Source organism: Anguilla rostrata, chromosome 3, assembly GCF_018555375.3.
Source record: "Anguilla rostrata isolate EN2019 chromosome 3, ASM1855537v3, whole genome shotgun sequence".
In the NCBI taxonomy this organism is placed as follows: domain Eukaryota; kingdom Metazoa; phylum Chordata; class Actinopteri; order Anguilliformes; family Anguillidae; genus Anguilla; species Anguilla rostrata.
The window spans coordinates 71327891-71349075 of record NC_057935.1 but is presented as its reverse complement, the minus strand read 5'-3'; the positions used below and the strand labels follow the sequence as shown (position 1 = coordinate 71349075).

The following is a 21185-nucleotide window of genomic DNA, read 5'->3' as shown; positions in this document are numbered from 1 at the left end:
GAGTAAAAAAATAAATAAATAAAAAAAGATTGTCAACTACTTTGAGATAAAAGTGTCATCTGAACTATGAGGAGTAATTGATGGACAGCTGTGATTAGGAATGCAGAATCGCAAAGAACAGAAGTCAGTATCAGAACTAGGATGTATTTCTGGCCAAATTTTTATCTCTGTTCCTGACTGGTAGGGGGAGGGGGGAGGATGGTGATAGTGGCAACTTCAAAGGTTCAGCAAATCCAGTTTTCCTCTAAGGGTCTCAGTATCTACCACAAGAGCCGCGCTGAGACTTCAGTTTAACAGGGTAGCGACTCAGTGCAGGTAAGTATGCAGGTAAGTGTGCAGGTAAGTGTGCAGGTAAGTATGCAGGTAAGTGTGCAGGTAAGTACGCTCCGTTCAGTTATCTCCAATGACGCTTCGACGAATTACAGACACGTGCATCAGGGTTCAGACTAACAAACAGCTGAAGAATGTACAGCAGCAACGGCAATACAGAGTGATGGGAGAGGAAGAACACAGGAACACATGCTCATGCAATATGGGCGGCAGTGTAGTATAATGGCTAAGGAGTTGGTCTTGTATCCTAAAGGTCACAGGTTCGATTCCCTGGCAGGACACTGCCGTTGTACCCTTGACCAAGGTACTTAACCTGCATTGCTCCAGTATATATCCAGCTATATAATTGGATACAATGTAAGTCGCTCTGGATAAGAGCGTCAGCTAAAATGCCTGTAGTGTAATGCGATTCTCCATGTGCAAGTGCAGTGAACGCCACTGCGTTTCTGTAATTATAGCACACACTGTGCGTTCCTCTGTCTGCCAGTTGTAATTACTATCTCAGTTTTATACGCTTATTTTGAACAATTTTTCATCCTCATTTTTAACTTCTTTTTTTTCTCCTCCGAATCTGGAATGCGAAATCCTGAGTACAAAAAGTCCCTTGCCTCAACAGAGCCCTTTTTTCCCCACTTCACAGTTCGCTAGCTCAACTGCGCAGCCATTGGCCCAGGGGGCTGTCTATCATACAGGGCTGGTGCAGGAACTGCACAGCCATTGGCCCAGAGGGCTGTCTGTCATACAGGGTTGGTGCGGGCAGACCACAGATCCGCGATCAGCCAGACGAGCCCTCCCCCCAGGGCAGGGTGTTAGTGATGCCCCGGGGGTACTACTGCCCACAACCATCACCAGCCCGATCAAATCAGGAGCTCACACTACACTCAGTCTTTCTCTCTAGTCCAGTCCAGGGTTGCACAACTCCAGTCCTGGAGGGCTGGTCCACCCGCTGGTTTTTGTTCCAACCAAAAACCTTAGTTTTAGCTTTTCCCAACAGCTCTGGTTCGCTGCTGCACTCAAGCACAGGTCAAGTCTTCAGGATACGCTCGCGGTCTGTGACCGTACCTGGTGCTTACGCAAAAGTCAGGTCAAGATACGACCGAGCAAATTAAATAATTAAGAGCAGAAGTTGGCACAGAACTCCTGAAGCGGATAAGCCCTTGTTGTGGACCCGTGATTTAATCTCTCTAATCTCCCACAAGCTCACCTCAAAGGACCCATTCACCTTTGAGCTGATACCCATCTCTCTGTATCCACATACAGTATACACCCCATCTCTCTCTTTCTCCTCAGATATTGGGCCTCATTCACAAAACTTTTCTTAAAGTGTTCTTACTTTTGTTCTTAAAAATATTTCTACAAAAAAACAATATGGGATTCATGACATATGTGCAGACCTTTGTTTTTGTGCTTATTCCAGGTATATGAGATGACGAATGCTGACTGTTTGTAAATTTTTATGTGCAATCATGTGTGTTCATGTGATTTGCATAAGGAAACAGCCGTGAACAAATACAAATAAGGAAAAAATTTGAATGGCGAAATGATCTTGGAAACGTTCTTACAAACAGTCTACGATCAAATGTGATCGTACGCACGGTTTATGAATGAGGCCCATCGTCTCTACATGTAAATCTTAGCTCTCTGCTTCTCCACGCATATCCCCATCTTTACAAATATGTATATGTTGCAAAAAAGCACACAGTAAAATGTCCAGTGTTAATTCAACTCTAAAAGAGTACAATTGAGTCCAACGGGGGACCATATGAATTTAGAAAAAGAGCTGATTTAACACTGAACATTTTACAGTGCAAGCATGTTCAGGACGGTCAAGAGATGTCTTTTAAGCTGTTCCTGTTTCATGTACAGAGCTGCAGAAAAGATATGTAGTCTCACGCTGCCCTCTCATTGGCCAAAGCAAGTGTTGGGTTGGCGGGGGGGGAGGGAGGGAGGGGAGGTGAGGGGAGGGGAGGGGAAGGGGAGGGCAGGGTGTGAATGCTGAAACGGTATAATGCTGGCCTGTGATCCTGAATAATCCAATCAGATAACTCATTTCCAAATGCCCCAGGCGCCCTATTAGCAGAGTAGAAAGGCAATTGGAATTCTCATTGCTTGTTTGTTTGCCTTCATCCAAACAAACGAGGATGAGGATGCATTTTAAACTGCAGCAGCTCCAGGCCACAGCCTTGTGATGCGTTCACACGGCAACCACTTTAAACCTACTGCAGCGGGAACAAAACACTTCGAAACCCGTTTGATAAAATTTGCGCTGAGAATATTACCAAGTAATCTGACAGAAGGAAATAACCTATGCATCAGCTCCAGTTTCTACCTCTTTGAGTACTTTATGGTATCGTATCAAATCAAATATTATTTGTACAGCGCTTTTTACAGAGCACTGTCCCAAAGGCGCTTTACAGACTGAAACTGAAGAAATGATTGGGCAGGAACCAGGCCTGAACCCCCAAAAAACAAGCAGTGAGTTAAAAAAAAAAAAAAAAAAATTTACTCTCGGTGGGAAGAGGTATTTCGGACGAGGTTCCCACTGAGGATGTCCCTGTCTGAGCCGGCACTCTGTGCAGGATGTTACAGGATGTATCAGTGCGGCCCAAACTCAACTCAGACCAGCACCTGACCCCCACGGCATTCTGGGGGCCTGGAGGACAGAGAGGAAAAAAACCATCAAAAAACCACAACACGATGGCAAAAGAAAATATGGTGATAAGGATATGGTGATAAGGAATGGTCACTATCACCCCAACCCCCCCGCACCCCACCCGACCCCACCCCAGATACACAGACAGCCCCCCCCTCCCCCAAATCACACACACAGCCACCCCCCCCCAATTTGCAGAGGGGAATTTGCCTCCAGGGGCACAGTCTGCAAAAACAGGACCCGGCGCTTCCACAGCATGTGATCTCACATGGAGAGAGAGAGAGAGAGAGAGAGAGAGAGAGAGAGGGGGAGAGAGGGAGAGAGAGGGGGAGAGAGGGAGACAGAGAGGGGACAACAGAGAGAGAGAAAAACTGAGACAGAAAAAGAGCGAGAGACAGAGAGAGAAAAAAATAGTGAGAGATTGAGAGAAACAGAGAGAGAAAATAGTTATTGTTCTTATTTATTAGTGTTTGTCAGGTTGACTGTAGGGTTGGCTTATAAAAAAATTATATATTTATTTTATTCAACTGTTTTTTGTCTTCTGAGTCATTGTTAATTGTTTCATCGTGAATGGCTTTGGCAATATTGCTTATGTACAGTCATGCCAATAAAGCCTTATTGAATTGAATTGAAAGACAGAGAGCGAGAGAGAAAGAGAGAGACAGAGAGTGGGAGAGAGAGAAGATAGAGAGGGAAACGGAGAGAGAGGGAGAGAGAGAAGATAGAGAGGGAAACGGAGAGAGAGGGAGAGAGAGAAGAGAGGGAAACAGAGAGAGAGGGAGAGAAAGAGAGAGTCTAATTTACATCAGATGTTTATCCCTCAGTCCTCAGTGTGTATAGTGTGCAATTTCTAATAATTTCTAACACACTAATTTCAGAACACACACACACACACACACACACACACACGCTGCGTGCGGTGACACTAGGGGTGATGAAACACAAACACACACGCAGAGAAGCAGGCACAGGGGACAGACCCGCGTCTCTGACCATCTTTCACCGTTACGCTCTCTCTCTCTCTGCTCTAACTCTCGAAGTCAAGCGGTTTCTCTCACAGCTCATTCTCAGGCCAATTAAATTCAGCCCCCGGTCCTGTTCAACTCCACACTTTAAAAACTGGTCCAGTGACCCTTTTCACAAGAGGCTTCATTTGCATGTCTATACAAAGTGGGGCTGGGGCTGAGATGTTTAGTTGTGAAATGGAATTCATTTGTCTATACCTGCCCATGGCTGGTCCAGGTGTTCTATACCTGACTGTGGCTGGTCCAGGTGTGTTCTATACCTGCCCGTGGCTGGTCCAGGTGTGTTCTATACCTGCCTGTGGCTGGTCCAGGTGTTCTATACCTGACTGTGGCTGGTCCAGGTGTTCTATACCTGCCTGTGGTTGGTCCAGGTGTTCTATACCTGACTGTGGCTGGTCCAGGTGTTCTATACCTGCCCGTGGCCGGTCCAGGTGTTCTATACTGGACTGAACCTGGTCCAGGTGTTCTATACCTGCCTGTGGCTGGTCCAGGTGTTCTATACCAGGCTGTGGCTGGTCCAGGTGTTCTATACCTGCCCGTGGCTGGTCCAGGTGTTCTATACTGGACTGAACCTGGTCCAGGTGTTCTATACCTGCCTGTGGCTGGTCCAGGTGTCCTATACAGGACTGAACCTGGTCCAGGTGTTCTATACCTGGCTGTGGCTGGTCCAGGTGTTCTATACCAGGCTGAACCTGGTCCAGGTGTTCTATACCTGTCTGTGGCTGGTCGAGGTGCTCTACACACACGATCCTCATGCTGCTTGCCAAAACTCTTTGGAGAGACTCACACCCAGGCAAATTCCATTCGCGGCTCGTAAAAGCGAGGCTGCTGTTGTGCGTAAGATCTCAGCGCTGTGTAAGAGCGCAGAACCGAGCGGAACACAGTGCAGCTCTGCAGTGTGTGCGCATGGTGGGCACGGTGGCACAATCTCAGAGGTTTTTTTGTTTTCTTTTCTTTTTGTGATCCTGAGAGCCTTTTTTTTTTCAGAAAAGCTCAGCCCATTCAAAGCCCATCTCAAGGCGGCTCCATTACCCCTCACAGGAGTCACCAGGGTCTGACGAAATTAAATACTTTTTGTGACAGTCTTATTTTCCTCCAATTCAGAACAGCCCCCCCCCCCCCATAACGAGCCCTTCCTCAGTCTGAGTCACAGTGTTTGCGAGGCCTCCTTGTCCCCGGCTCAGCGTAACTGTCCTGCTTACACCAATGCCCCAAGGACCGGCGCTGACTAAAACTAAGACTGATTGTGATTGTAATCGAACGAAACAAAAGCACCAGGCTTCTCAGTGGTGAGTTGGGGGGGCATGGGGGGGGGATCGTTCAGCACCTCCTGAGTCAAAACTTCCTCTCCTGTTCTCCTCCAGCCCCCAGGAGGCAGAAACTACACACCTTTCCCCATTGTGATCCAGACCTGTGATCATTAGCACCTGTGCTACTGAAACACCCCGCCCCCCCCCCCCCAGCCCTCCCCCTCACAGTCTGTCTACCAAGACTCTCATGCAGATGAGGCTCCGGCGCTGAGGTGTTGGGGTTGGGGGGGGGATTGGGAGGGGGGGTCACGTGTCACCTCTTATTGTCTCATGAGGTGGGGGTTACGGTGGGCGGGGCTGGGGGGGGGGGCAACAAAGACGGCACAGTCGGGTGAGAGCAGGCCACTCACGCGCCCAGCAGGTACCCGTTAAAACTCACACCTCTGAGACAACGCGCCCCAGCGCCGCGCCCCCCAGCCCCAGCCCCACCCCCCAGCCCCCCCCCCCGTACCTCTCTCTCTCCTGCGGCGGATCTCACGGTAAAGACCCCGGGCACCGCGGGAAAGCTGCTGATGGGCCTTTTAGAGCAGCATGACTCCACATCCAACACACACACGCACTCACACACACACACACACACACACACACACACACACTCACACACACTCACACACACACAGACACACACACACACACACACAGACACACTCTCACTCACACACACACACACACACACACACACACACGCGAGCACGTGCACACACAGACACAAACATACACAGAACAATATTACATTTTAAACTAGCATATCCAACCCTGACGGAGTCGCAGGTATGATAGAGGACGACCTGTGGTCTAGGTTACATTTATATTTCGGGGTGGTGGCTGGGATTGTTTTTAATGAAGCGACAGGGACAAACACACTGGTCAGGAGGGCCTACCTCACCAGTGTAGGCTTGAGAGGAACACCAGGGCCATTACGGAGAACAGCTGACAGCCTCTGCTAACAGCATACCTACCCTTTAAGGAGTGAGGTCACAAATATGCGATTAGAGCGTTCTCAGCGGAACATTCTAACGCTGATGTCACAATCACCACTGGTGGCTGAAAGCAGCGGAGTTCTAGAACACTGACTTTGAATTTTGAAAGAAAAAAAAAACCCTACTCTGCAAAGGGCTAACAGAGAAACAAAGTATCTTTAGTGGTGTTCCTCGCCACCCCCAAGACACTCTGCCACAAGTGTCAGGCAGTCGTTCCAGCCAAGTGGCTATTCATAGCTTAAATGAGTCCTGACAATGGTTATGATTGGCCAAGTACTTAAGCGCTAGCACCCTGGCACTCTGTCGCTGGACTGAAGAATGTTGTTGCTGGGTGTTGAATTTCGAGCCCCTGGACTATTGTACCTGTTGTATTCAATGCTGTCTGTTGTCTATTGCTGTGAAAATGCTGTATTGTTTTGCCCTAATCTGCGACTAATTGATAAATAAAATTTTCTACGAGGAATAATAAGGCATTAATCTATCTCTCTGTGCATTCAGACATATATAGAGTGTGTGGGAATAGCAGTGCACTATATATTACATTTTAATGTTCAGTCATGTAATTTTTTAAAAATGCATTCATTTATTTTTATTGCACACGTTGATGTATATTGTTATTTTTTTCTTCTAAAGCTGCAGTTTCTCTGCAATGTTGCCATAGCAGCGTTGCCTGGATCCGTGACACAATGTCAGCACTGAGAATACAGGGGACATAAACATAGCACTTCTCCCCAGAGAGTACAGAGAAGTCTGGATCTCTACTTCACAAACCCCATTCTTCCACAGAGAACACGGGCATAAACAGTCTATGCAGTCATTTAGGGCCACAAGCACCCCAGGGCCACACAATTCAAGTTTTTGACATTTTTTTGTTTGTTGGACCACTTTTAGGGCCACAGTAACATTCTTGCTCAGGCTTACCAAAACCCTGGTTGACTTATGTATGTAATCGGCTTACCCATTCAAGCATGCTCCAGAGTCACAACAGTTTATAAGAATGTAGGAATACACAGTGACGAGAACAGGCTATTCAGCCCGTCTCCAGGCCCTCCGTTTGCCTACACACGCTGTCCTATCGAATTTCAGGACAGTTCTGTGTCCCTTCTGGCCTTCGGCTGAAGTCTACAGCTCCTGCAGGCACATTATTACATTATCTGTGTACTTGATACATGCCCCTAAAACCTCTGAAGAGTAGATTTTTTTAATTCTAAGTCAGTGTTCTAGAACTCCACTGCTTTCAGTTCCCAGTAGTGACTGTGACATCAGCATCAGAATGTTCAGATAAGAGCATTCACAGCCATTATTTGTGACATCACACCTTAAAGCAGTGGTGTCAAACTCGTTGCCATGGAGGGCCGTGTGTATGCAGGTTTTCATTCCAGCCTCAGATCTTGATTATATAATTAGTTAAATTATTTGCTGAATTAGGGATGCAGGTTTGTGCACAATGGTGACCCGACGTCTATGGTGACCCGCTCTGTCTAAATAAAAATTTTCTTATATTCTGTGCTTCAATGCAGTTAAACGCATATGGCTGAATGAGTAATTGGACTCAATTAAGGCAGCATTAATTGGTTGGAATGAAAACCTGCATACACACGGCCCTCCATGGCAACGAGTTTGACACCACTGCCTTAAAGGATTGAACAGCAGGTCACGATATATGAATGTAATGTTCTGAACTGGACATTCTACTGTCGATGTAGCAGTCACCACTGGTAAATTGAAAGCTACAGAGTTCTAGAACACTGATTTTGAAAAGTTTGAAAAAAAAAACCCCCCAAAAAAAACGTACTCCTCAAAGAGTTAAGCGTCTTACTGGGCCTAGCTGTTCTGTCCAACATGGCAGTCATACACTACCTGCACGCTTCCCCAGGTGAAACACAGGTACACAGGTACACTGACCTGTGCCAGTCAGGCCCTGCTCACCTCACCTGAATCCATCAAGGAACACTCCACGTACCCCCATCACCACCCCCAACACCCCAACACCACGCCCTTCACCACCCCCAGCAATGAATCTGAGATCAGCTCACCCAAACCTCGACCTCTACTACAATCCCAGCGATGCGCAAGGCAAAAACTGACCCAGGATCAGTCCCCTGCGGCACGCGATCCGCTCCTGTCCCACAACACGCGCAGGCCGGCCGTCATGGAAAGCACGCAGCGATTCGTTGTCTGCAGCGGTCCTCCTGAGATAAAACCCTAATCCCACGAGGCTTTCAGTCTGTCAGCCTCACACATCAATTACTGCTTCACATTTCACTCCGAGAGAGAGGAGTTCACGATATATTTTCACGCCAAATACTTTCAGGACTGGAACTCGGGACGCTGCGACACAGGGCTGGCTGCTGGCACGAACACGCAGCACAGTCGGTTATGGACACATGCATTCCTGGGACTCACAATTCAAGTTTTTTTTTTAATTTTGTAAAACTTTTCCGCCAAAACAACAACATTCTAGTTCAGGGCCACCAAAACCCCTGGGCCGACCCTGAGGTGACCAGCTTGCACAACAGTCCTCACCTGTCACACAGTAAAGTGTTTATAGTGTTAAATTAACTTCCTGACAGTGTGCATTTGGTCCCTATTGGACTCATTATAAACCCTGTTAGAGTTTAATTGAACAACTGGACATTTTACACAAACGGCGTGTGGTTAACTGTTACAGCTTCCATGTGGGGTGATCAGGTCACTGAAAAACAGGCTTATGACAAACATGGTGCAGCAAACCAGAACAAATTCATTTAAACTCCATGTGGGAACATTCCGGAACTTTCCGGACCCAAGTGGAGGTTAGCGTCATTCCTGACTCATTTTAACACGCGGTGAGAATGATCGCATCAATAAACAACTAATTATCACGCAAACATCTGCAACAGGCTCTTAAACTACGTATCTAATTCTTTCTCTCATTCATAGTTCACAGATGAATTCGCAGAAAATATTTGAAAGCTCAGCAGACCTGTATCGCCGCATCGACAAACCAAGATTTTTTCCCCTATTGAAACGACTACAGGACTTTTTGTATTTTTTTTTATTTTTAAAGTTACTAGTTAGCCACATGAAACAAAGAAGATCTGCAGGTTCATTTGTCCCGGGAACAGGAATGTTTTGCAGAACCTGCAGCAAAATGCTATTCATCTTGGGTACTCGGTCCAACAATGCTATTCAAACTCAGTGCATGTGGTACAGCAATGCTATTCAAACCAAGTGCACCTGTTATACCAATGCTATTCAACCTCAGGGCATCTGGTATAGCAATGCTATTCAAACCAAGTGCATCTAGTACAGCAATGCTATACAACCTCAGGGCATGTGCTATAGCAATGCTATTCAAACTCAGTTTATGTGCTATAGCAATGCTATTCAACCTCAGGGCATCTGGTATAGCAATACTATTCAACCTCAGGGCATCTGGTATAGCAATGCTATTCAACCTCAGGGCATCTGTTATAGCAATGCTATTCAAACACAATGTATCCGGTACAGCAATTCTATACAAACTGTGCATCTGGTATAGCAATGCTATTCAAACCAAGTGCATCCGGTACAGCAATGCTATTCAAACCAAGTGCATCCGGTACAGCAATGCTATTCAAACCAAGTGCATCTGGTATAGCAATGCTATTCAAACCAAGTGCATCTGGTATAGCAATGCTATTCAAACACAATGTATCCGGTACAGCAATTCTATACAAACTGTGCATCTGGTATAGCAATGCTATTCAAACTGTGCATCCGGTACAGCAATGCTATACAAACTGTGCATCTGGTATAGCAATGCTATACAAACTGTGCATCTGGTATAGCAATGCAATTCAAACTCAGTGCATCTGGTATAGCAATGCTATTCAAACTCAGTGCATCTGGTATAGCAATGCTATACAAACCAAGTGCATCTGGTATAGAAATGCTATTCAAACCAAGTGCATCCGGTACAGCAATGCTATACAAACCAAGTGCATCTGGTATAGCAATGCTATTCAAACCAAGTGCATCTGCTGAAAGCCTACGGGGTGACCTCCATGTGACCTTCTCGCTGAGAATCGGCCAGATCGGCGAGATGTCTGGGCTCGAGCGGATAAAGATCAGGCGAGCTGTGAGTCGTCACGGAGACGGGCTCGTTTTTCAAAAAGCCGCTCTTCATAACGATGAGGATAAAAGGGAGAGGTCAGGGGTTTCATGCGCTCTAAACCTCAGTTTTCCCCATGAACATGTTTGCACCCGGGCATGCAGTTGTATGATTCCGCACAAAGCCATTTAGGCTTGGTTACTGTACGGGTTGGTTGTTCCCCTTTGGAAATTGGGCTAAAAAAAACGGGCAGGAGCTGTTGAACGGAGAGCTGGGAGTCCCCGTGGACCTGCTTCTGCTTCTTTAATTCAACCTGGAGGGTCTACCTGCGTCACAGTGCCCCTCATACCTGAACAAGGGAGCCCGTTGCGTAATATTGCATCAGCATTTTTTATTCACTCTGAGCTGGCTGCCTCTTTCTCTCTCTCTCTCCTTCCATCCCTCCCTCCCTTCCTCTTTGTCTCTTTCTCTGTCTCTCTTCCTCTCTTTCCCTCTCTCTCTCTTCTTCCATCCCGCCTTCCCTTCCTTTTCTCACTCTCTCTCTGCCCTCTTTCCCTCTCTCTCCTTCCACCCCTCCCTCCGGTCCTCTTTCTCTCTCTTTCTCTCCCTTCTTCCCTCATTTCCCTCTCTCTATCCTCCTCTCTCTCTCTCTTTTATTTTTGTGTGTACGGTGGTTCAGTTAAGTTTTCACGATTTTTGCTCTGTTTCCATTGGTTTTTGCTCTAAGGGATTATTTGTGCAATTTTGAGCGGTGAGAAATTGCTTGTCTCCTTTAAGTGCTGTAGTGGGGAATCAAAGGTCAAAGAAGGTCTCTCTCTCTCTCCCTTTCTATCTCTGTCTCCCTCTCTCTCTCCCTCTCTCTTCTTGTATACTGTAAAGAACAGAAAAACATGGGTTATTGCACACCGTGGCAACCTGACACTTTTCAGAAAAAATCGATGGTCAAAAACAATGAAAGAGTTTTGTGGTAAAACTGATGGTTCCATTGCAGTGAAATACACTTTCTGCACATCCATGTGGAGTTTTATTTTTGCTAGATTTGATTAATGCAATGTTATTTTAATTATCCGAAATGAAATTTAAATAGTGGTGACTAAACGTGTGTTTTCAAATATTATGAATTTATACTTAATTTTATTCCGTGCCATAGAAAGTATGCCCCCCCCCCCGCCCCACACACTCATTATATAATCTTATGGCATAACACCAGGGTACCACAGTCCATACGCTTATATAATTACCTTCCATCTGACCTCTGTGGACTATTATTCTCCTGTCTGTTACATTTTACCAAAACATTCAGTAGCATCTAGTAGACTCCTTGACAGAAGCTTTTTGTACCAAAATAACTCAAATTAGCGCATTTCATTTTCATTCATTTCTCATTTTATAACATTAAAACACGTCATTTCAAAAATATACTTGCAGAACAACTAATGTACAATAGCCTCTGGGATTTGCAGTATTGCTGTGTCTGCTGTACTGGGCGGGGCATGTTAATTAGATCAATTAGACGTATTACCTGCTGTACCTGTGCAGGTAATGCAGGTGCCTGTGAAAGTAATTCTTGCGCAGGCTGAACGAGATGCCACATGTAAAGGTCAGAGGTCAAAGGAAGGCAGCTGAAGTGGCCAGAAACAGGAAGTTGTCAGCACCAGGGTGACGTAGCCAGAAACAGGAAGTTGACAGCACCAGGGTGACGTGTTCACTGCTGAAGTCTTACGATTGACTATTCATGGTGACACATACAGTCGGTGAAAGATTATTCAGCTTTTCTCACTCCCGTAAATTCTGACAAACACGTCCAAGAGTCCCCCTGGCTTGCAGTTTGAGAATCTACAGGATTAAAAAACCCACGGAGTACAGTTGAAAACTTTGCTGACTAAATAAGGATTAACGACCATGTCACAGCGTCAGATACTGAAAAAGATCAATAAGATCACTATCGATCTGAACCGCGTATTTACTGCAGCATGCGAAGCAGGATTGTCTAATTAATTTCTCTCTAAATCGAAAATAGTTTTTCCTCATGGGCTGCTGTCAGTTAATCGATTTTATCAAGCGAGCACGTTTTTTTTCCCCACTCACTGGTATTTGAGCGTTTGGACTCAGCGGCTGCGAAAAGCAGCAACGTTGTCTTTAAAGACTGTACGTGCTGCGTTTTTCTAGCCTGGCTCACCTAGGGAGCAGTTTTATCAGTAACAGTTGCTTGGTGTTTGCTGAAAAAAAAAAAAAAAGAGACTCAAATATAATATAATACTAAAAAAAGATACCTGGGGCCCGGTTGCCATAGTTACAGTTTGTTGCATAGCACATACTAAATTCGGCCCTGTACCACAAAGCTACTGCTTGTCCTCCGTCTCGATCCTTCCCTCCGCATTCCTCCCACCCGTCCTCCTACTCTTCCCTCCCTTTTCTTTCTCCATCTGGCGTACACAACACAGCATCCGCCGCAGGAATATCATCAGCAAGTTTGCAAATGTTTGGCCACTTAGCTCACTGAGAATTTGTCTGAACTGAAAATTGTACTCCATCAAATACATACAGGGAAACATACTCAGCACCAAAAAAAGCAGCCATGTAAATCGTATAGTCAAGAAAGGGTGCCAACTCTCTCTCTCTCTCTCTCTCTCTCTCTCACCTGCTGTTGAATTTTTCTGGATGCTTCTCCCTCATCAGGTGGAAACGATGGGCAATGGAGGCATCCTGTAGGGGGCGACAGAGAGCAGTGTTACCACACAGAAGTCACATGACTGCTCCAGCCAGTCTACACCAGGGTTGGCCAGTCTTATCCAGAAAGGGCTGGTGTGGGTGCAGGCGTTTGTTCTAGCCCAGCAGATTCCAGGTTTTGTTCGAAGTCCACGATTAGCTACATGGTTAAACCAGGTGTCATAGTGCTGGGCTAAAACAAAAACCCACACCGGCTCTTTGCGGATAGAACTGGCCACCCTTGCTCTACACCTATGCATGTGCCTCCTGGAGACGGACAGACCCAGCTAGACGTTAACGATGAAACCCTAACCAAGCCCAAGAGCAACGTTTGCTTGACTCGACTGCCTAATCGCGAGCATGGTAGCACGGCTTGGCCGAATTGTCGAAAAAAGGACCACCCTTGGGAGGTTAATGTTTCCCAGACACCCCAAAAAGGGGCGGGGCCGGAGCAATGCGGCCGCTTCCTCAGGGCAAGATCCCGAGGCCTGATAGCCCCGAGAGCATAAAGAACAGCCCCGGAGGAGGGCTGCTCTGTTTATGGACCGGGCCGCGCTGGATAAAAGCATCATTAAGATGAATAAACGATCTTATCTGCGAGAGCACGGCCTTTCAGAGAGCAAAGGGGGACCGGCTGGTGAGGAACAGCGTCAGAAACTCGGCCGCCTCCCCGCCCAAACGGCAGGCCGGCCGCTCCCGTCCACCAAACCCGCCACAAGCCACAGACCGTTGCGTGCTCGAGGCCGACGGACGCGCGTCTGAGGAGGAGGCGAGGAAGACGAGGGTAGGCTCGGGTTCTCCCGAGCAGCGCACGCGCTCAGCGGCCCCTGCCGTCCTGTACCGTGCGAGCGGGACGTGTTTTGCACACGCTGAAGAAGTTTCTCGTTGGACTGGTTGCATGTTTGCATCACAAAGGTAAGGAACGCCTGCGAGAGAGAGAACAGGGCCTTTCATCTTCGTTTCCTCACCACGCGTGCCGCTTCTGAGTAATGGTGGCAACCTGTGCGGGAAACGTCTACGGGCTTATTTACAAGAATCAGACGCAATCCCACAGTACACTCTGTTCCCAGGCCGAGGAAACACCCCCCCCCCCCTTACCCACATTAGCCTCTGAAAGAATTTGTTCCACAGAGGTCCTTAACCCCTTCAAAGTTGCGAGATCACTTATGTGTTATTAGAATGTTCTCAACTGAACATTCCAACGGTGATGTAACAATCACCGCTGGTAATGGTAAACAATGGAGTTCTGGAACACTGACGTTGGGAATGACTGAAAACACATTCCAAAGAACCTACGCTTCGAAGGGTTAATGCGCAGCGGTACACACATCAAACCGCTTTACGGCAGGAGGCCCAGACACACAGGCGAAGCAAATGAGCAACTTTGCCCACATATGTGACCAACAGTATCTTTTTTTTTTCCCACCACAGTTTCATTTCTTAGAGCCCACTATGTTATGCTCACTGATTTTTGTCTCATTTGCTTATCTCCAGCCTCTTCGCATCTCCCATCTAACATGGGCCTAAAAAATATTGCCCGTGCAGCATGGCCTTGATAGAGACGGTCCCTGTTTGACTCATGCGTGCGCATTAGGGAGCTGATTTGATGCTGTTAGAGTCGATTTAACACCAGGAACTCTGAGCAGCTCGCGCACACGGCTCACAGCGCCAGAGCACGCTGTGGCGTTCAGACAACAGCGGCGCGAGAAGCCGCAGAAAAGAAAAGAAGAAAAAAAGAAAAGAAAAGAAAAGAAAAGCAGGTTGCGAACAAACCGAACGCGCTGAAAATCGGAATATTAATGAGTCGGGCTCTAAAAGGGGAACGTCTATTTTTAGGGTGGAAGGCACAGGCAGTACAGTGAAGGCAGAGCACATCGCCCACCACATCCTACACGTTTGTTCTTTGTGTGGCGGGCTGTGGCGCTGACGGGGGGTGGGGGGGGGGGGGCGGTTAGGGGGTGGGGGGGACGCTCGCGTAGACCTGTCGGCGGTTAGGGAGTCAGGCCCGCGCGATTTGGCCGCCTGATTGGACGGGCCAGGTGCTGTCGCCTGTTGCGACTTCCTGTCAGCCTGCAGGTGCTGCGGTTGCTGCCGTCCCAGAGAGAGAGAGAGAGAGACTGTGTGAGAAAGCGCGTGTGAGAAAAAGAAGGAGAGAAACAGAGGGGGGGAAGTGAGAGACAGAAAGAGAGGAGGAGAGGGAGAGAAAGAAAGGGAGATTGCGAGAAAGAGAGGGAGAGAGAATGTGAGAGGAAGAGAGAGGAAGAGGAAAGTGTGAGAGAAAGAGAGAGAAAGATGAGAGTGAGAGAAAGAGAGACAGCGGAAGAGGAGAGTAGAGAGAAAGAGAGAGAGGAAGAGGAGAGTGAGAGAAAAAGAGAGAGAGAAGAAGAGGAGAAAGTGAGAGAAAGAGCGTGTGAGATATAGTCAGCCCGGTCCTGCGTTGCTATCCGACAGAAAAAACAAAGCGCAAAGCATGCTGGGACACCTGCACGCTGCACCCGTCCTCATGAGGCATAAGCACACGAGGCTTGACCCAAAAAGAACCGGCCGTGGTCATTAAAGGTCCTTTTTTTAAAAATCCCGTTTCAACTGCACCATTTACCAGCTGCACTTCCACAATGGCAGCCGCTAACTACCGGCCGCATGCATCCGCTCACCACGCTAATTAGCTTTGGACTGTTTCCAATAAATTAAAACGCAACGTTCAACAAGCCGGTGATTTTCGTTTTATGATGTGTCACCGAACATGAAGCATGAGAGTTTCCCCCCCCCCCCCCACGCTGGTGTATACGGTAACAACAACAGCGCAGAACTTACTGTGTCGTTCAGCGTTAATTATATAAATGTTTATCTCAAAGCAACGGTACCGCGTTCGCCGTGTGGGCTGTTCAGAAACGGCCCTCGAAAGCACAAGCACAGGCTGGGCCCGGTCACCTAGACATCACAGCTTAGTTTAGGCACAAGCACAGGCTGGGCCCGGTCACCTAGACATCACAGCTTAGCCTGGGCACAAGCACAGGCTGGGCCCGGTCACCTAGACATCACAGCTTAGTCTGGGCACAAGCACAGGCTGGGCCCGGTCACCTAGACGTCACAGCTTAGCCTGGGCCTCCTTTATTAGCAGAGTATCACCTGGAGGCTACACCTGGCTCTGTCTCACCTGAGGCCCAGAGGCTAACTGCTGCATTAGTTCCCCCTCGAAGCACACAGGCTGTTGTTAGTGCAACATTCACCACTCCTCTGATCTCTGCAAGCTCTCCTGTAGTACAGTGTGGCCTGTAGTGAGCGCTATGGGCTCTCCTCTGATCTCTGCAAGCTCTCCTGTAGTACAGTGTGGCCTGTAGTGAGCGCTATGGGCTTTCCTCTGATCTCTGCAAGCTCTCCTGTAGTACAGTGTGGCCTGTAGTGAGCGCTATGGGCTCTTCTCTGATCTCTGCAAGCTCTCCTGTAGTACAGTGTGGCCTGTAGTGAGCGCTATGGGCTTTCCTCTGATCTCTGCAAGCTCTCCTGTAGTACAGTGTGGCCTATAGTAAGAGATATGGGCTCTCCTCTGACCTCTGCAAGCTCTCCTGTAGTACAGTGTGGCCTGTAGTGAGAGATGTGGGCTCTGTGAACTCTGCACGCTCTCCTGTAGTACAGTGTAGCCAGTAGTGTGCAATAAGGGCTCTCCTCTGATCGCTGCAAGCCCTCCTGTAGTACAGTGTGGCCTGTAGTGAGAAATATACCTCTGATCTCCGCAAGCTCTCCTGTAGTACAGCGTGGACTGTAGTGTGGAAATCAGGAAGTGGTTTATGGGTGAGTGTCTGATATTTAATTTCAAATTTGAGCCGAAAGAAGGGAAAAAATTCATCATTTTTTCTTCCCCCATGTTGTCTCTTTTATCATTTTTTAAGTCCGATTTATTTGGTCTCGAGTGATTAAACTAAATCTGCCAAAAAACTGGGACAGTGAAAAAACTGCTTTTTTTTAAACTTGGAAATATAAGGATGCTTAGCGATTGAGCACAGTTAGCCAGTTTGAGGAGTCGTGGAGTAGAGCTGGAGTAGAGCTGGAGTAGAGCTGTCCAGCCTCCTGCTGAGTCAGTCAGCGCTAACGCCTTCATGTGAGTAATGACTGTTGTGTGTTCTCTTACCCTCACCAACAGCCAAGCATGTCATTAATATTATGTACACATTTAAGGGGTGAAATTCTTACATGCGGGGACGTGAAACTTAAACACACAGCTATAAAGAAAGGAGTGTAATCTGTAAGAGTTCAATCTCAGGTCTAGTGACGTCACTGAGCTTGATTCACTAGGATGTCTGATTTCACAAAGAAACACAAAACATTTCAGCTTCACTCCAAATTATTTACTAGACGTGCTGTACGTACAGCATACTCCCAATAACAATAAGTGGAACCACAGAGGTAACAGGGTGGCAGTGTAGTGTAATGGGTAAGCAGCTGGTCTTACAACCTAAAGGTCAAAGATTCCCAGGTAGGGGACCCTGCAGTTGCGCCCTTTGAGCAAGGCCCTTAACCTGCATTGCTTCAGTGCATATTCAGCTGTGTAAATGGATGCAGTGTAAAAAAGTTGTGTGAGCCGCTCTGTAATGTAATGTAACAGTCTGGTTCTTAGTCTGGTGACGCGTGACACGGCGGATGTGGGGCAGGCCTGGCGGACGGCAGCGCCTCCGAGCCGCGGTAAAAACCCGCCGCTGTCGGCCCGTGACATTTCCCAGCTGCCACCTCACCGGCGGCGCGAGGGCGGGGCTGTTTTGATCTCGCCGTTTGAACTTTCGCATGTTGGGGGGGGCGCAAACCGCCGGGGAAATGTCACCTCCAGCCCCCCCCCCCCGTCCAGGGTGTCCCAGATAGAGTGATGATGGGGGGGGTGGGGGATGGGGGCGCAGGGCGGGAGGGCGAGGGGGCTCGTCCCCATTTTTGCTAGGAGGCCTTTCAGCGCCACACTGCCCAGCCTGACATCAAAGTGCGCGAGCGGTGATGTCATTTTCGCCCTCTCCGGGGGCCATCGCCACCCCCCCGGGGTCCTGCTGACGGGTGCGATGTCCATGTCCTTCAGACCCCGGCTCTCTCTGTCAGATTCAGACAACCAACCGCGGCGTACGGATCGGGCCCCGCCCACGACTGACAGCCTCTCCGTGCTGCCTGACCAATCATCAGCCTCTCTGTGCTGCCTGACCAATCAACAACCACCGGTCTGCCCCACCCACAACTGACAGCCTCTCCATGCTGCCTGACCAATCAACAACCTCCGGGCTGCCTGACCAATCAACAACCTCCATGCTGCCTGACCAATCAACATCCTCCGGTCTGCCATCCCTAAATGCCATCTATGTAAAGTAACCCATTAAGATGTGAGGTCACAAATATGTGATTAGAATGTACTTTAACTGAACATTCAATGCTGATGTAACAGTCGCTACTGGTAACTGAAAGCAATGGAGTTCTAGAACACTGATTTAAAATTTGGATTTTAAGCAACATTCCAAAAAAAATGTACTCTTCAAAGGGTTTAGCAATAACTTTCTTTAAAGGGATGTTCACTTTCTGGTGTATGATATTGTTTCCATTTTGGTGCATTTTGGCCCATTTCAGTAGGCCCAGATAGTCTTTTTGTGCAAGATGAAGGATATTGCAGATATGCACAGAAAATACTTCACAATATGAGCAAATGTTAAAATAATTCCCAATTTCAGATATTGCAAGATATGTTAATTTACAAACACACTTATGTGATGTATATACTGTACATATTTACTTTTTTTTTTTTTAAGTACAATTATTTACAGTTAAATCAGCGTATATCTGAGCGTATATATCAAGGGCAGACTGCAGCGTATCATTTGCGCTGCTGAGAGGGTGATTGGCTGCAATCTGCCATCCCTCCAGGACCTGCACACCTCCAGGGCCCTGAGGCGGGCAGGAAAGATTGTGGCCGACCCCTCCCACCCTGGACACAAACTCTTTCAAACACTCCCCTCCGGCAGGAGGCTGCGGTCCATCAGGACCAAAACCTCACGACACAAGAACAGTTTTTTCCCGACTGCAGCTGGCCTCATCAACAAGGCCCGGGACCCCCACTGATACTGTACTGTTATCCTGACCCCCACGGACACCAAACAGACAGCACCTGTACTTATAACACTTTATCCCCTTGCACTATTGTTTATTGTTTACTGTTTACCGTTTGCACTATGTTTATGTTATTTTATGTCTGTTATGTTTTTATTGCACTATTTCATTTCATTTTATTTATCTTATTTTATGTTCACTGTTATGCACCACCTGACCAAAACAAATTCCTCGTATGTGTAAACCTACTTGGCAATAAAACCTGATTCTGATTCTGATTCTGATTCTGATCTAGATCCATAATGGCTTCACCCGGGTGATTTGTGGCGGCCATTTTGTGCCTGAAGCCGCTCCAGAGGACAGGAGAGGCCGAACTGAATGCAGCTTAGTCGGCGAAAGTTGCCGAAAGCAACACAGAGATCAGGGAAGTCCAAACAGGAAGTCTTACCCAATGTACGGCATGAACGAGTGAGTGAGTGAGTGAGTGTGCGAAGGAAGGAAGGAAGGAATAAACCTCACAGGCTCAGTACATTTAGGGCCAGATCAAGGCAATGGCACTGAGAGATGTACAGTAGGACCGCTCTGGGACTGCGGGACTGCTTACTAAGGGCTTAGCAGCAGATTGCCTGTGCCCCTCAACTCGGACTGAGCACCATAGTAGGTACAAATGAGGAGGAGGCTGCAGGGAGGGGGGGGGGGGCAGGGAAGGGGGGCGGGGGGGTGTAGTGGGGTGGGGGGGTCGTTTGAAAGTGCTGTTTTTCTCCGGGGCTAGCCAGGTGTCACTCAGCATGGACATTCATTACTGCGGTAACCCAGTCCCAGCCTGGCAGCCCCGGACTTCCTGTCACTGATACTTCCTCTGACCTTCAGCACATGCCAACTACTAATGCCCCCCCCTACTCCCTACCCTCCCCCCCCCCCGCGCTAACCCCCCACTGGCCCCAACCACCGTTTTTTTTCCCCTCCGCCAGTCCCCATTGGCTAAAAACAGCGGAGCTGTGGTTTTTTCCCCTGAGCCAGCAGTACCCTGCGTCAGCCATCCAGAGTCCAAACTGGGCTGCCTCTCCAAAACCGGCCCAGATTAATAAGTTATTGACATCCGAGACAACGTGCTTCGGCCAGGCCAGCACCAATGAGTGACAAGACCCTCTCCCCGACCCTCTCCTGCCCATTCTCCCCAACGCCCCCTGCGCCCCCCCCCCACCCCCCCACCCCAAGAAAAGCAACCCAGCCCGTCCAAGCGGAGTTCACGCCAAAGAGGAAGGAGGAGATTCCCTGCTGGCTGCAGGAAGGCCGGTCCGGTTTCGCTACCCGAAGCTCCTCAGCGGATCGCCTTCTGGAAGAATCTGCGGCCGCGGACCAGGGAGCTCTTTCACCTGCGTGACACACCTGCGCAACACACCTGCGCGGCACACCTGCACGACACACCTGCGCGGCACACCTGCGCTACACACCTGCGCGACACACCTGCGCGTCACACCTGCGCTACACACCTGCGCTACACACCTGCGCGACACACCTGCGCGTCACACCTGCGCGGCACACCTGCGCGACACACCTGCGCGGCACACCTGCGCGGCACACCTGCGCGACACACCTGCGCTACACACCTGCGCTACACACCTGCGCGACACACCTGCGCGACACACCTGCGCCACACACCCGCTCGTCACACCTGCGCGCTTTTATCAGCCCGCTCTGTGAGCGTGCGAAGCCGCTCAGGAGACACCTGGGGGATCGCGGAACGCGCCGGCGGACGGAAGCCCGCACACGGCCCCGCCCTTTACCGCGCTCGAGTCCAGAGAGGACCCGTCTGCCGACTCTCTGGGGTGAAACACATTGGGCCTCATTCACAAAACCTCTCTCAAATTGTTCTTACTTTTGTTCTTAAGAATGGTCCTAAGAAAAACCACTATGGGATTCATGACACATGTGCAGACCTTTGTTTTTGTGCGTATCCCAGGTGTATGAGATGATGAATGCTGGCTGTTTGTAAATTTCATGTGCAGTCCTGTTCATGTGATTAGCATA

General features: G+C 48.5%; 1 protein-coding gene across 1 annotated transcript in view; it reads right to left on the bottom strand.

The window, feature by feature from the left end:
• The window catches only part of LOC135251828 (diacylglycerol kinase beta), a 118259-nt gene that overhangs the window by 26394 nt on the left and 70680 nt on the right, over positions 1-21185 (bottom strand). Inside the window, exon 23 of the mRNA XM_064329644.1 lies at positions 13015-13079. Coding sequence (XP_064185714.1) covers positions 13015-13079 — 65 coding nt within the window. The remainder of the gene's footprint in view (positions 1-13014; positions 13080-21185) is intronic.